Source organism: Giraffa tippelskirchi, chromosome 12 (genome assembly GCF_054371585.1).
Source record: "Giraffa tippelskirchi isolate mGirTip1 chromosome 12, T2T-mGirTip1v1.2.pri, whole genome shotgun sequence".
In the NCBI taxonomy this organism is placed as follows: Eukaryota; Metazoa; Chordata; class Mammalia; order Artiodactyla; family Giraffidae; genus Giraffa; species Giraffa tippelskirchi.
In genome coordinates this window covers 92,145,143-92,161,707 of record NC_137286.1, presented here as the reverse complement: position 1 = coordinate 92,161,707, position 16,565 = coordinate 92,145,143, and the positions used below count along the sequence as shown (strand labels likewise).

The following is a 16,565-nucleotide window of genomic DNA, read 5'->3' as shown; positions in this document are numbered from 1 at the left end:
GTTGAGAGAAATATTTAGAGAGTTAAATCAACCAAATTTGCTGATGTATAGTGCTTTTGGGGGTATAAGGAAGAGGGAGATGGCTTCTTGCAAAACTGGATAGATTGTGGTGCCTTTCACTGAGCTAAGAGATGTTGAGAGAGTAGTTCCATTTTGGTTGGAGGAAAATCATGACTTCAGTTTTGAGAAAACTGAGTTTGAAGTACCTTTGAGCCATTTGAAAGGGAATGGCAAGTAGAAGAATATTTGGTGCTCAAAAGAAAGATCTAGGCTGCTGCTGCTGCTACTAAGTCGCTTCAGTCATGTCCGACTCTGTGCAACCCCATAGATGGCAGCCTACCAGGCTCCTCCGTCCCTGGGATTCTCCAGGCAAGAGTGGGTTGCCATTTCCTTCTCCAGTGCATGAAAGGGAAAAGTGAAAGTGAAGTCGCTCAGTTGTGTCCGACTCGTAGTGACCCCATGGACTGCAGCCCACCAGGCTCCTCCATCCATGGGATTTTCCAGGCAAGAGTACTGGAGTGGGGTGCCATTGCCTTCTCCATGTATAATTTTAAGATACTGAGTGTAGGTAGTATTTGAAGCTGTGAGTAAGTGGATTTTGTGTTTTGAGTATAAACTGACCAAGGCTTAATACTGAGCCTTGAGAGACTGCAGTATGGAATGGCTAGGTGTTAGAGGTGGAGGGGAGCAGTGGAGTGGAAGACAGAGGAGCAGCAGAAGAAGCAGAGAAAACCATGAGAATATTTCAAGGTGAAAGCCAATGAAGGGTCTTTCTAAAGAGTGGTAAATAGTTTTGAATGCTGCTAGGAAGCATAACAAATTATGCTAAATCTCAGTGACTTGAAACAGTAACCGTTTATTGTTTCTCAATTTTGAGTTGGCTTTATTGAGCCTGGGGGCTTAGCTGGGGCTGGAACGTCCAAGATGGCCTTGTTTACATGTCTGGGGCTTTGGTGCTCACCGTTGCCTGGGTACTGGCTTCTTGTCTCTGTGACTTCTGTCTCTCCATAAGGTATCTCATCATGCAAGGGTCTAGTTCATGCTTCTTTACCCAGTAGCTGAATCTCAATGCCTTGACAGTGAAGCTTTGAGGCCTATTAAGACTTAGACCTGGAATACTGTCATCTACCACCATGGCCAAAAAATGATCACCGATGGCTTAGTGTGGGAGTTGTTTTAGTAGAACGGAAAGACCAGGAAATGATTAGCAGATGAAGAAAATTCCTTATCATTCCCCTGTATTTTCTCTAAAGTGTGTGTTAGTCCCTCAGTTGTGTCTGACTCTCTTTGACTCCATGGACTGTAGCCCACCAGGCTCCTCTGTCCATGGAATCCTCTAGGCAAGAATACTGGAGTGGGTTGCCTTTTCCTTCTCCAATATTTTCTCTAAACTTGACCTGAAATAGGCTACTAATTTCCTGAATGCTTCCTGTTTCTTGCCTCATATGCTCATTTCTTCTGAATATTATTCCTCTCTCTCCCCCATATTAAAATCCTACCATTCTTTTTTTCCCAATTTTAATTGGAGTATAGTTGATTTATAATGTTGTGTTTCTGCTATGCAGCAAAGTGAATCCGTTTTACATATACACGTATTCACTCCCTTATTAGATTGTTCTCCCATGTAGTTCATCACAGAGCATTGAAACGAATTCCCTGAGCTATGCAGTAGGTCTTTATTAGTTACCTATTTTTAATATAGGAAAATCTTACCCATCCTTACAGTCTTCAGTTTTTCTTTGTATGTTGCTCTCCAGCAGTTCTGAATTTTAATTTAGTTTTTTATCCCAGTATTTGTTATTTCTTGCCCTTTATGTTTTTGATCTTAATCTTCACTCTGCATATGCCCTGTAATCTGCAAAAGGTTTTAGAGTTTCAGTAAAATTTTTATTCTTCAAAATAACTCAAATGCTGTTTCCTCAGAGAGCCTTTGTTGGTTCATCCCCCAAATAATTATCAGTAATCAATTATTCCTCTGTACCTCATGCATGCTTTTACTGTTGCACATATCATAACATATTACAATTATTTATTGTTCTTGAAGGTAGGAAATTACAGTGTCTGCTGTGTTGCCTTTTGTTAAATAATTCCTGAGTTACAGCTTGATTTGTGATCCCCATTCTTAAGTTTTAAGGAAATGCCCTGCATGGTAACAATTAAAAATTTATATTAGTAAATCATTATGTTAGTAATGACCTAATTACTTCTTTGTTACTGTGCCAAGTTCATTGGTATTAGGCCAGTGCATTAAACTATAAAGATGGGTAATGGTTTGGTGTGTGAGGTAAAAAAGGTTTACAAGAAACAAATATTTGGCCACACTGTTTATATCTCTAAATTCTAAGACTAGAATTTATGAGGTTGTATTGTATGGCCTCAGTTGAAATATGTCCATGTGTAAATTCTCATTATGAGTATAGTACACTGAGCTTGATGGAGGAGTTGTAATGGCTTCACTGTACAGAGTGGTTGTCTCTTTGCTCTAGGTGACAGGTAGATGTTGCAGCTCACGTCTTCATATCCTGTATGTGTGGGTACATACAAGGGACATAGAGATCAACTGGTTTCATATAGCGGGGCAGAATAATACTTTAGCTCTTGGAGACAGGACCAGCTGGTTCTGAGACCCACCACAAACATGACGGTGGAACCTGTGTTTGAGTGTTGGCATCCATATCTGTGTGTGTGTTAGGGTGGGGAGTCACAGTTCTTGTTGGCAGCACACTGACTGGTGCTTGTGCTCTCTGCAGCCATTGTTCCACTGTACTCTAGTACTTGCCTTAGGCAGTGGGAGAGGGAGGGACTTCATTTATTCTTTCAGTTGACACATGCTATGGGGGGGGACACCAAAGAATCAGATCCCTCTCCCTGCCTTCTCTTAAACTGGAGAGGGATAGGCAGCCAGGGAAATAGGTCATTAAAACTTAAGATAGGAAGTGTGATTATTATTAAAGGGTTTATAATTTGAATTACTTCAGTAGTAGAACCAGCTGGCAGAACATCCAAATGCCAGGGGAAACCTGCTAAAAGTTAGTACAGATGACATCAGTCACCTGACTCTCACGATGGGCTCTGGTGTGATCATCATCCAGGAGTCAGTTAGGTTGTGTACCAGGAAAAAAATCTCTTTGGGTCCTGAATTTCAAATGTTTTTAAAAGAAATTTATCTTCTTTTACTGTTTGCTGCCTTTTACTTATTTGCTTTTTACATTCTGCAAGTTTAAAAAATAAGTATTAGCATATAATAATCCTGATACGAAGTTTTAAAATTTTTTAATTGGGTATCATCAAGTGAGCTAGCTAAAACTTTCTCTAAATCTTATTTATTTGGCTTGGTATAATCCTTATTAAATCCTGAAATAATGCCCTGCTTGTGGTAGGCACTCAGTGAATAACTAAATAAAATTTAAGTTGTTCCGTAGTCCAGCCTTAGCAAAATCATAAATAATTAAGGACCATAAACAAATACAAATATATAAACATAAACAAATACAAAACAAGTTAAGAGAAAGTTGCGCTTTTTTAAGTACCTAAAGTTTTGAGTATGCTCAGTGATAGACTCTCTCACCATCCTAATCTGCCCTTTGTTTTTTATACCTATGGAGAAATAAATTGTATATATATATTTTTAAGAAATTCAGGAAAGACTAAAAGGTGAAAGGACAGTAAGATAGTTCTCCAAAGGAAAGAAGGAAAAGTAAGACAGTCTTCCTTAGTTTAAATTGAAGTTACATTTCCTTTTCTGTCAGCTACTAAGGTAAGATAAGAAACCTGGAATGGTGAGATCAATAAAATTAATCACTTAAAATAGTAATACAGAAAACCTCAATTGTATTCAAGTAAAAATAAAACTTGGTTAGTATAAGTAGTTTTCTTTGCTTATTAGTCCATTAGACTGAAACTTTGCAAAGTACAATTTTATGAAGACCCTAATAAAGACCAGTAATGCCATGATTATGGGTAAGTTATTATATTATTGAATTTCACATGATTTATCCAGTTTTTAAAATTTTCAGTCCTTCTTTGATGCTCTAAACTTGATTATATAGCAGGATTTATTTAAGTGTGTTTTCCAAACAGGTATCTTCTGACACACAATCTTACATTGTAGCTTGTCTATAAACTGGGGATAATAATAGTACCTACCCCACTGGTTTGTTATAAACATGTTATAAATATGAAAAGCCCCTAGAATGGTGCTTGGCACCTACATAGTGAGTGCTCATTATGTGAGCAATTATTATTATTGTTTACTTTTGTTCTTCATTACCTGTGTACTTGAGAACTGGAAATGAATAGCAAAAGGGGAAAAAAGTGCCTCTTTCAAGGAGTCATGGGGGACTGTGGTTGATAAAAGGAAATCATTCTAAAATGTTTATAAGATTTATGATTTAGTGGTTCAAATCACTAGATTGATTCAGAAAAGGATGCGTGAGTGTGTGTGTGTGTTTAGAACAATGTCTGCCATATAATAGTTACTACAGTATAATTGTTGTTAGTAACTAATATTTTTTGCATCTTCAGGCATTTGAATTTGAGTACGCTCTTACTAAAGTTTCCTGCAATTAAGTCTCAGAAAACAGCTTTTATAAAACTGTTTTCCTGTCAAGTGTTCAGAAATAAAAATCCTAATAAATATTTTCATAGCCAGTACTGTTACTTTCTGTCTTTTTGTGTTTGTCAGCTTCTCCTTAAACACATTTCTAAAACTGATTCATTTAGGAGCATGATCCCTGTCCTCAGAAATCTTGGAGTAGAGGAACCATGTTTTATATGCGTCTTCTAAGTTCCCCGATCCCACATGTTGAATATTTGGTAGGGGCATAAAAATGGGAGAACAAATGTCTTATAGTATATTTTAATAGCCAGTTAAGTAGAGCTCTGTGTAGAGTTCTTATGAATGACTGAGCTTTGGGGCTAGTGATTATATCTATATGTAATAGAGATGTATATGAAGTTTTCTTGTGTTTGATTTTGTTGTAAAATAATACTGCTATAAGAGAGGTATACATAACTACTTGAACGGATAATTTACTAGTTTTGCATATTAATGTATTCTAATATTCTGGATAAGAATATGTGATATAAATGTTGCTTGCCGTATTTGGCTAGTTTAGATTTTTTTGTTGTTGAGGATTTTTTAAAATTTAGTGAATAAAACAGAACATTGCAGATAACTGAGTGCTGTTTCTTTTCTTCCCCTGCTCAGTTATTTCCCTCCCTGTTCCCCATCCAAGAAGCAGAAATTATCATGAATTTGGTGTGTAGCCTTCCATTTCATGTTTTCTTACTTTTACTCTACATGTATGTTATACACATGTAAAACTACTCTTTAAGTAATTGTTTAGTAGTGCATATAAATGCTGTCTTGGTGTCTCATTTTGCATCTCGCCTTTAATTTGTGTTATCTGATAATCAGTGTGTTTGAGTTTCTTTTATATGTTTATAGGCCATATAGGTTTCCTCGGGTATTTTGGGTTTTTTTTAATTTTAGCCCTTTTTTTTAACTTTGGGAATTATTCATATTTATTGCACATTTTTCTAATGGTTGATTTTATATTTTTCTACTTGATTTTTGTGCTCTTTGCCTTGATTTTCCATATATTCAGAAAGACCTCCCTTTGTGATTATAAGAACATTGCTAGAATTTCAACTGTAGACTTTAGGTTTGGAGTAATTCAGCCCTCTTGAGTCTTCACTTTTTAAGCTAAAGCATTTTATCTTTTTCCTGTACCTGTTTGCTTGCCATCATTCCTTACTATTTTACTAGTGTATTTCAGTTACAGGGACTTTTTCTCCCTCCTCTTTGGTGATGAGGGTGGTAGTGGTATGAGAAGGCAGAAATAATAAGAAATAGAAAAATGAATAAAAATTTGACACGTTTATAAAATTAATATATACTTATGACCCTTCTTGGCTTTTTGTTTTACTTGAAATACATTCTTGATCTAACATTATATAGCCAATAAACAAATAATGCTCATTATTATCTGATTAGGGGTGGGGATGTATGTACATGTTAGGGGTCTACTGTCATATCCACCATTATACATGAGGTCTCTATAGTGCGGTTAGCCACTGGATTCTTGAGACAGGGCCAGATACCGTTACTTTCCAGAGCTACTGCACTAACAGTTGAAACCTTCCTCCAGCGCCACTGGTGTTTTAATATTTATCTTCTGGCAGGGTGTGGCGGGTGATAGCAGCAAGGGCTTGGAGTTCCCAAACTGTTTTGCAAGTGTCACAGAACCTTTAAGGTTAGAAAACCTTCCTCAGGGAACATCCTGGCCGGGATTTCTTTGAGCGTCTCTAACTTCTGTCTTGAAAGTAGGATCAGTGCCAGATGAAAAGCTCATGACTCTTGGCCATGGGCTTGAAGTCTTGACTGACTTGATAGAGGAAACTTGCAGGAGGTTCTCTTGGCATGAGTCTTGTGGAGAGAGGTGCCATTTTAGCAGAGCTTCACTAGGAACTCTTTTCTTAGAACTGAATCTGATTTTTTTTTTTTAATGGTTTGATACAAGTCAGTGAAGAGACTTGAGTTCTTAAGTCAGTGTAGACCGACTTCATCCCCTAATATATCAAGTTCAGAAATCTTCGAGGTCAGAATTAGAAAGGCTATAAGCGATAGTCATTTTGCTTTTGACAAAAATAGTGTAAACTCTGGCAATTAATTTGGAAGTGATATTTTAAAATGTGTTCTGTATTTAAAGAAAACTCCAGTATTTGAATAAATCAGTCCCTGAGTATGCTGATGTGAGATTTCATACCATTACAAAAATTTTTTTTTTATAAATGATAAGGATTTTTGTTTTCCTTAGCACTGTATCATTATCGGAGAAGACAATGGCACCCCACTCCAGTACTCTTGCCTGGAAACTCCCATGGATGGAGGAGCCTGGTAGGCTACAGTCCATCGGGTCACTAAGAGTCGGACACGACTGAGTGACTTCACTTTCACTTTTCCCTTTCATGCACTGGAGAAGGAAATGGCAACCCACTCCAGTGTTCTTGCCTGGGGAATCCCAGGGACGGCAGAGCCTGGTGAGCTGCCGTCCATGGGGTCGCAGAGTCGGACACGACTGAAGCAACTTAGCAGCAGCAGCAGCAGCAGTATCATTATCACACTTAAATGTTACTAATAATCTCAGTAATATATATTTTGAGTTTTCCCAGTTGTCTCAAAAATCTTTGCTCTTGTTTTGTCTCTTATTCTCTAGTGGTTCTGGTGACCCTCCCCACCCCCACTCTTTGCTCTTTCCTGCCCGATGGCAGGTTTCATTGAAGAAACCAGGTCATGTGTCCTGTAGAGTGCTCCACATTCCGGATTTGACTGACTGCTCTCTGTGGTGCTGGACAAGTTCATCCTGTAGCCTCAGCAGTCCCTGAGGGACTACCAGTAAACTGGTGATTGGAACTGAAGGCTTGGTTAAATTCAGATTCAACTTTTCCTTCCTTTTTTCTTTCCTTTCAATGTTGGGTCCTTCCATCATGAGGCACATGCTGTCTGGTTGTTCCCGTTTACTTATGCATGAGACTAAGGTCTGGATCTCTTGGTACCTTGTGACTCTGTTAGTACAGAGGTACACATTAGAATCACATTAAAGCTTTTTAGATTTCTTAGGAATATTAGATTCTGATTGAGCTGGTCTTAGAGGGGTGGAGAGAGACATAGATTAAAGAACACATGCAAGAAGCCCCCAGGCCCTCTGCCGTTCCTTACACGGATTATGAATCGCTGCCTTTGGCACACTTACAGTACGACTGCAGTGACACAGTTTACTTTCAGCAGATGCTTTGGGAAGGTCTGTGTTTCATATGAAATGAAGCCTATTTAAATCGTTAAACTGTGGAAACATTTGAGGTATGGTGTGATAGAAAAAGCACTGATTTGGACCCAGGAGGCCAAATTTATTTATTTATTCTCTCTGAGACCTGTTTTTTAATTTACATCTAGAAAATGGGAATCCTAAGATATTTATCATAGGCTTGTTTTAATGATTAAATGAAGCAATTTATTTGGAAGCAGTCCCAGCACCTTGTGGTGAGTTATACTGAAATCTGAAAAGCATTACGGAAATAGATTTATGTTTTTCAATTGAGGTCTTCAGGGTAAAGCTTAAGAAAATTAAAGTAATAATATCTTATGTGCTATTTCATATATGTAGATATATATATATACACATACATATATATATATAAGCTTTTGTTTTTGAGCTTATTTGAATGATAAACTCATGACTCATGATGTAGTTTCAATGTAAGTATAATAAATGTAGCCTTTTTGGGAGACATAGTGTGTGGAAATCTTTTTTTTTTTCCCCCTTTCAGCTCCACTTACCTCTTAATTCTCCTTTGCCTGGAAGTGAATTGACCAAGGAACCTTTTCGTTGGGATCAGAGACTCTTTGCATTAGTGTTGCGGTTGCCGGGGACGATGTCTGTAGAATCAGAACAGTTGACAGGTGTGCCTTTAGATGACTCTGCAATCACACCAATGTGTGAAGTGACAGGCGGTAAGTTTTTTGATGGCAATAATTCAGTGACTTAAGCAGATTTTATCAAATGTTTTAAAATGTGCATTTCAAAAACTCTGTGTTTAACAAAGTACTATTAGAAGTTACTAGACATACATGGTTTTAAAACTACATTGATGAAGATCTTTGATCTGTTGAATAAGATGTAAATACTGTTGGGTCTGATAATGCATGATAATTTTTTTCTAACCATATAGCAAATGCTAATATTTGAAGTTGTTAAACTTATTTTCTTATCTACAAAGAGTGCCAGTGATTTACAAATGCCATAGAATTTTCTCTGACAAAACGTTTCAAGAATCACTTCATCATCCATGTAATGATGAATGCCTGGTTAAGTACAGTTTTACCCAGAGGCAAAGAGGAAGTGAGATAGGTTAGAGGACAGGTAGTGACCTCTTACCCAGCTGTGCTAAGTGAACATTAGTAGAACTCTTGAAACAGACAATGTAATAGACTCAGAGCTTGTATATGGTGGAATTGGTTAAATTCATATCGATGAGCATCAAGTGCCTACTGTGTACCAAGCACTGTCCGTGCTTTAGGACTTCCATAGTAAATATGACAAGCATGGTATTCTTGCTTTCACAGTGCATTGTAGTTCTCTCTTAAGGAATTGATGGTAAAATGTCCAGGTCTGGCGTACCACTATTTCATTGGTGTCCCGGGTTGTGACATAGTCTACATGCACTGTCAATGCTATGTTGAGATTCCATCATAGCCAGCTATGTAAGTCAAAGGAAAATAAGGTCTAATTAATATTTTAGGTGCCTTTCTTCTAATATTCTGTGGATTTTGGAAGCGTGCAGATTTCACAGATGAAAAAGAATACCCTACATAGATAGGTATGTGAAGTAGAGAAGTTAAAAGATTCAGAAATCACCATTGATGATATCTTTCAGTGACCCAGAAAACTTAGTTGGTCAAAGAATTAGGGAGCTTTCCCCAAATATACATCCTGAATCTCTTCTAATGTAGTACTTTGCTTCTCTTATGGTCCTGCTAGCAGTAATGGGAAACTGCTCAAATGCCGCTTGTTTTTTTATAGTATGCTTTCTTCTTGATTTTCAATGAATGCTGACTAAAAAGTGTTTTGAGGATAAAACACCAAAAAAGTAGAAATAACTGAAAAGCTAACATCCACTGGTACTGTCCAAATACGCAATCATTGTTAACAATTCTGTGCATTTTTAAACGATGATAAGAGTAGTGTGTGTGCATTTATTGTTGCCTTTATAATTTATGTTCATTAAGGAAAAATTGGAGTGAAATTTGCTTGTGTTGCCAAAGTGATTAATATTTTATTCTATTTTTAATGTATACCTTAAAAATTATATAATTGTCATTGTAAGCATTTTTCTTTTATTATCAGGTAATTAATGAATACTCACTCAATGCCAATTAGCTGTTTTTGATCATGGGAATACAGCAGGAGCAATAGACAGAAGGCTTACATTTTTGGGCTGTATGACAGATAAAATGATGTAAAATGAATAAATCATATTTCAGAGAGATGTGCTTACTATCAAGTAAAGAAACAGGGTGAGGGTGCAGAGGGTAGTGAAGCAGAGAATGAGTATTCCTGCAAAGTCTTCTGAGGAGGTGACTTTTTTTAACCATAAACCTAAAGGATATGCGTACCCCAGTTTGAAGCAGTTTAAAATATTGCATGTCCTTGGAAATTATTATACTCTTTGTCTAAAAAATTAAAGCAACAATTATTCTTTTATAAATTACATTTGCATATCTCTAACCTTGATGTTAAAGTCACTTGTTTGAATGGGAATTAAATCAGTCCTAGTTGTGTCTTAAAAATATTAATCCCTCTAAAATGATTGTTGTAACATCTTCATCAACCCTCTCTCCTTTTTAAAACTGAGGTATAATTGATACATACAACATTTTAGTTCCAGGGGTACAACACAATGATTTGATATTTGTATAAATTGTGAAATAATCACTGCAGTAAGACTAGTTAGCGTTTGAACAGAACTCTGAATAACGGAGTAAACCATACAAAGATCTCTGTGAAGGAAATAGTAAGAGAAGGATCACACCCTGTATTTTGGGGAGCAGTAGGAAGGCTGATATGACTAGAAGCTTATGTAGGGAAAAGTAGAGAATAACAGGTTAGTTTTGAGAGGTGGGCAAGGGCCAAATAGTGAATAGCCTTTTAGGCTGTAATAAATATTATTTATTTTCCCAATGTGATGAGAAGTCATTGAAGGGCTTTTTATAGGAGATGACATCTGATTTCTGTTTCTGAAAGACCAGATGCTAGATGAGAATATACTGTAAAGTGGTGGGAATGAAAGCAGGGAGACTAGGAGAGGTGATAGTACTTTGATCTCAAGTGTTTATGTTTGGAGATGGTGAGAGGTGGTCTGATGGAAAGGAAAGACTGAGGGTAATGAAGGAAGAAGGAATCAAGGATGATTCCTGGGTAATTCAGTTGTTGCTCTGAACAATTGGAGGTGAATGCCTATGCTATGTACTGAGATGGTTACTCAGGAGAAGCAGGTTGGGGTGAGGCACAGGATGATATCAAAATTTAAAAATACGTAATAGACACGTTGGTGGAAATATTGAGGGTAAAAAGCGTTTTATAAAAATTGTAAGACTTTTCTAGATGAAATAAATTTAACTTTCTTAACCTCTGTAAATGGGACTGTTGCCCAACTTAGTATTACTACTTCTGTGTCTTAATCCATTTTATTAATACTAAAATCCTAATGCTAATCTAGGAAGAAATTTTTTTTTTCACTTTATCGCTGTGTTTAGATTTTTTCTTTTTTTGTGGACCCTACATAAACACAAGTGAACCAGCTTCTTGGCTTGAAAGTGTGTGTTTTTCTCACAAATATAATGAGTGATCTCAGACACTTTATCCTTTAGTACAAAGTATCAAGCATTCCAAGAGGTAAGTTTTGACATAAAGAATAAGAGAAACATGACATAGGTTGTGGGCTCACTTTGTAATGATGTCTAAATTTGCTTTAACTTTGAAAAGAGTTAATGAATTTTTTATTATTTTTCTTAAGTGATTCAAGTTTATTTACTTTTTATCTAATTTTCATAAAATATCTTTGTTAGTAATTTTATGTCATACTAAGATCATAACTTATTTACTTATATTTTCCTAATCAGTTAGTTGATGACACAGGTTAGAGAAGTGTAGAGGATTGCCACAATTTTATATTTAGGAACTTTTTTTATTGACATCATCAGAATATGTTTATCATGAAATAAGATACTGAGCCTTTATATAATCTCCTAAAATACCTTATGTATTAAGATGATCAGCCTTTTTATGTATGTGTTTAAATTGACTCGAAGAATTTTTAATTTGCCAATTCTTTTCACATAGGTGTGGTTCTGTGTAAACTTTCTTATTTTAAATATTGATTTCAAATTAACATGGTTTTCAGGGAAGAAGGTGGTATATCCACATGAATGTCGCTGATGCCTTGTAAGGGTTTGAATCTTGGCTGCTCTACGGTACTAACTTGGATAAATTAATCCTTCTGTGCTTCAGTTTTCTCATTTGTAAAATGGAGAAAGTAACCTATGTGAATGTTGCTAGGATTAGAGAAATTAATATAATAGAGTGATTAGAATAGTGCCAGGTGCACAGACACTCAGTAATTGGTGGGTATTTTTATAATTACGGCTTTATTGTTGCATCCAGGTAACCATTTGTTACATGATACTTGCTATCCTAAGTAAAGCTGACTCTGAGGAATTGAATCACACTATTGCCTAATGTTAATATCCTCTTTTCTGAGTAACTTTTAGCAAATCACATGTTAAGTTTAAGTTGATAATGAGTAATTTGATGTGAAGTATAATAACATAACATGTTTGGTAGTAGTTGGTTGAATTTGTTAAGGAATAGGATTTTTCCATATTGAGCTTATTGCAAATAACACTGTAGGATGTTTGATTAAAGATTTTTAGTTGTCATGGTTTTAAGCATTGGTCTAGATGAGAACATATAAATATGTAAGTTTACATATATAATGATAAATTTTATAGTAGTCACATTGAAAAGAAACAGGTAGGGAACTCCCTGGTGATCCAGTTCTTAGGACTCTGCATTTTCACTGCCTGGGTTCAATCCCTGGCTGGGGAACCTAAGATCCCTCAAGCCATGTGTGACCAAAAAAAAAGCAAGAACAACAACAAAAAACCTAAAAACAGGTAAAACTAATTTCTATAGAATCGTTTATTTAAATTAATATATATAAAATATTTCAATGTGAAATTGATGTTTTAAAATTATTGAGATATTTTATATTATCATATTATGTCTACAAAATGAAGTGTATATTTTTTATAGTTACTGTACATCTGAATTTGGACTAGCTCTGTTTCAGGTTCTCAATAGCCATGTACAGCCAGTGGCTACAGTATGGGACAGCACAGATCTGCCTGTATTTATTGAAAATCCCTGTTAAAGAAGTCTTTCCACTGGTATTTTTTTCTTAATCACTATCATTTTAATGCTTCTGAACTAAAAGTTTTATAGGTTAAAATATTCAAGAGGGAAATTCATTTAAGATGGGTTATTTCTAAGTATGTAAGCCAAATGAAATTCAGTAAAGTACATGCTACTGTGTATTATATTAAAGTGCAAATACTTAAAATATGTGGTATCTGCCAGCAGATCACTTAAATAATTATTGAGCATCTTCTATGTTGGAAAATAGTTTTTTATATTTATATATATACTTTTTTAAAAATTTCATTTCATTTCATGTGATACATTGTATATATGTAATGATTTTTTTCATTGTAGTTTGTTCAGACCAATATTTTTATTTTCCGTGTACCTTTAATTAGAAGAAAAAACTTACATACTCTCATAAAATGGAATTGTTGATTGAAAGTAAATTTTTTTGTTTTGTTATTCTTCCATTAGATAATGAAAAGTCCAAACTTTATCATTGAACTTTTGTGAATCAGTATTGTCAAAAACCCCACTATGGTTCTTTTTTGCTTAAAGTAGGAATTTTTGCAACTAACTAGTTCACTTTATTTTTTTTTGTTTCAGGCCGATCATACTCTGTATGTTCTCCAAGAATGCTTAATCAGTGTCTAGAATCCTTGGTGCAGAAAGTACAAAGTGGGGTAGTAATAAACTTTGAGAAAGCAGGACCAGATCCTTCCCCTGTAGAAGGTATTATTGTCATTTTCTTACAGACATTTTAAACTTGCTTTATCAAGTATTCAGCTAGAACTGAAAAATTACTATGATTTGGCTTTAACATTGACAAGGCCAAATTATTAAGATGACAAAAGAGCTATTGGTAAAGTGGCATGATTAAATAGGAGAGTCAAGGTTGTGTGATAGTGGTTTGGTCGTATCGCCTTTTTATATTGGTTGTTCATAGCCTGATAATTTATAAGAGCTAAAACCCTTTTTAAACATTACCAGAATAGTGTATTTCCTTTCTTAGTATTGTGACATCCACTCTCTCCAGTGTCTGTGCCTCTCCGATGTCCCTTGATTCACAGGAGTGTTCAGCCCTTGCGTTTAGTTAGCTCCTCAGCTACAGTTTTTACTCGATCAGACTGACCAGAACCAGATGGTTGGTGTGGTTCCAAAAATGAGAAACCAGCCTTTGCTGTTCAGCTCGATTGTTTTAACTCTAGCTGAGCCCTACCTGGCTTTATTCTAACATTCTGTGATCATGAACTATTTATATTAGCCAGAGGGTATAAGGAGCTTTGCCAGAACCAACGGACGGCTTACATCGGGACCCTCTGCCTTATACGACATAGCTTAAAACCAGAATTAGAAAGTCGTTAATGACACTTTGCAGAGGTAAGGCAGTAGAGTGGGTAACTGGGAGAAGAGAAAGGCCATAGAGATGAGAGCAGAAGATGGAAAGATTATATAAATTGTATTGCTGTGTCTGATTTTAAAAAAACAAACCTTAAAAGAATTGTTAGACATGGAATATATTTATTTTTAAATTATTTTAGGACTTTGCTTAGAATTGGGCACACAGTAAGTGTTTACTGTACTGTTCAAGAGTTACCATTTTATAGGATTGTTTTAGATTAAAGGAAGGTGCCTCAAATCTGGATTTATATATTAAACTTTTGTTTTAGTTTTTAGGCTTTAGGTAAAATGATTTTTAAAAAATACTTATTTAGCCATAGTTAACCTAGTATTGACTAAGCTGAGCATGATGATGAAAAAGTTGATTGTTTGCCCTTATCATCTGGTGGGGGAAAACGTGTCATTCGTTAAATAAGTATTTACTGTGAGGTATGTTTTATATATTCTCATTGGGAAAGCAGAGGATGCTGTGGGACCTTTCAAATGTGGAACTCAGAGTTGATGTTACCCTCTCGTGGATTCTGATCTAATCTAAATGTTAAAGTCTTAGTCATGATAGCATTCTGCTGTTTAAGAAAAACAGGAAAATCCAGAGCTGAACAAGTATTAAGATATTTTTACTAAGTAATATTAGACATAGTTTAACTTCTTATGTTTTTTTCCTTTAATGATATTTACTTTTTAAAATTTCTTTGCTATAGATGGGCAGCCAGATATATCAAGACCTTTTGGATCTCAGCCTTGGCATAGTTGTCACAAACTCATTTATGTCAGACCAAATCCTAAAACTGGGGTTCCTATAGGTCATTGGCCTGTTCCAGAATCTTTTTGGCCAGATCAAAATTCTCCAACACTAGTAAGTACCAGAGACTGTGACTTCATAATAGTAACTGCTTTTCATACTAGTAACTTCATAATAGGAACTGCTTTAAGTACTACTGTCAGTTGAAGGCGTGGCTATTGTATAGGAATTAGACAAATGTTCAAGTGCTATGATAAGCTGTTACTTGCTTTAGTATACTGTGTTGTTCATTATAAAATGATAGAAAAGAGGCATCGGTTTCCTTTAGAATCTGAAGTTATGCTTATGTTTTTATTATTGGCATCTGGTTACAGAATCATAGATATATATTTAAATATATAAATAACATAAGGATTTGTTCTCAGGGACATAATACAGAATTTAAACGAAGGGTTACAAAATAATTTTGATGGTTTCCCTGCAGCCTTTTAGGACTTAGTCTTAGAAATTCATGTTGATTTGCATAGTTTTAGTTATATTCAGTGTTCTCAGACTGGAGGTTTAAGATAGAAAAGGATTATCTGGTCTTATTTATAGAAATTATTTTTAGTAACAGTGGGGCTTGTTGAGTGATCATGGTGAATTATCAGTATTCACTATATGGTTCTTATAATAATAGGGTAGATTTATACAAATATTTATTTAGTCTTGTTAGTACACATTTTTCAGATTAGTATTTTGTGTAGTAACTCAGAGGACACTGTGAAATATTTTGTGGGAGAGCCTGACAGTGGTTCTTTTGATGTTACCCTTAGAAGATAAGAATTGTTATTTCAAAGATCGTTAAGTAGTCTTTTAATAACGTTTGATGTGGCTATCATTTATGAATTAAGTTAAATTCTTTGAAACGTTTTATACTTTAAATCTATATCAATTCTTCAGGATAATTTTTTACTTTAATTCTGTACAAGAGCTGTGATATTTCCTTTGTTCACTAGGGATTTAATGAAGTAGTACATGAAGTAAAGGTTTTATACATTTCAGTGAGAGATCGTCTTCCTTTTTTTGGATTGAACCATCATAGTTTTTTTAGTCTGACCTTAGAGAAGCTCTCAATTTCTTTGGTCATTTTAATTTCTCTTTTGGAGCCTTTCAGAATTCTTAAAGAACAGATATCATATTTATATGAAATATTATATTGTTGTTTATTCACTTATATTTAACACCTACAGTAGAATGTATGATACATGTTGAGTCCACATAGGAAGAAATCCAAAACCAGTATCACAAGCATTATCTATTAATATTACTCTAGTGGTCTATTGCAAATTGTTACAAGCCGTAGAGGATTTTGGAATGTGGGTAGGATTGTAGTTGAAACAGGAAACAGTGTTGAAAGTATGGAAGTAGGAAAGAACAAGGTGAATTTAGAGGAATGG

The 16,565-nt window shown here is 35.3% G+C and overlaps 1 protein-coding gene across 3 annotated transcripts in view; it reads left to right on the top strand.

Moving 5' to 3' along the window:
* INTS6 (integrator complex subunit 6) overlaps positions 1–16,565 on the top strand; it is an 80,112-nt gene that overhangs the window by 46,258 nt on the left and 17,289 nt on the right. For all 3 annotated transcript variants that reach the window (XM_081547609.1, XM_081547606.1, XM_081547607.1), the window contains 3 exons: positions 8,332–8,515; positions 13,590–13,715; positions 15,086–15,240. In XM_081547609.1, the coding sequence (XP_081403735.1) occupies positions 8,332–8,515; positions 13,590–13,715; positions 15,086–15,240 (465 nt within the window). The remainder of the gene's footprint in view (positions 1–8,331; positions 8,516–13,589; positions 13,716–15,085; positions 15,241–16,565) is intronic.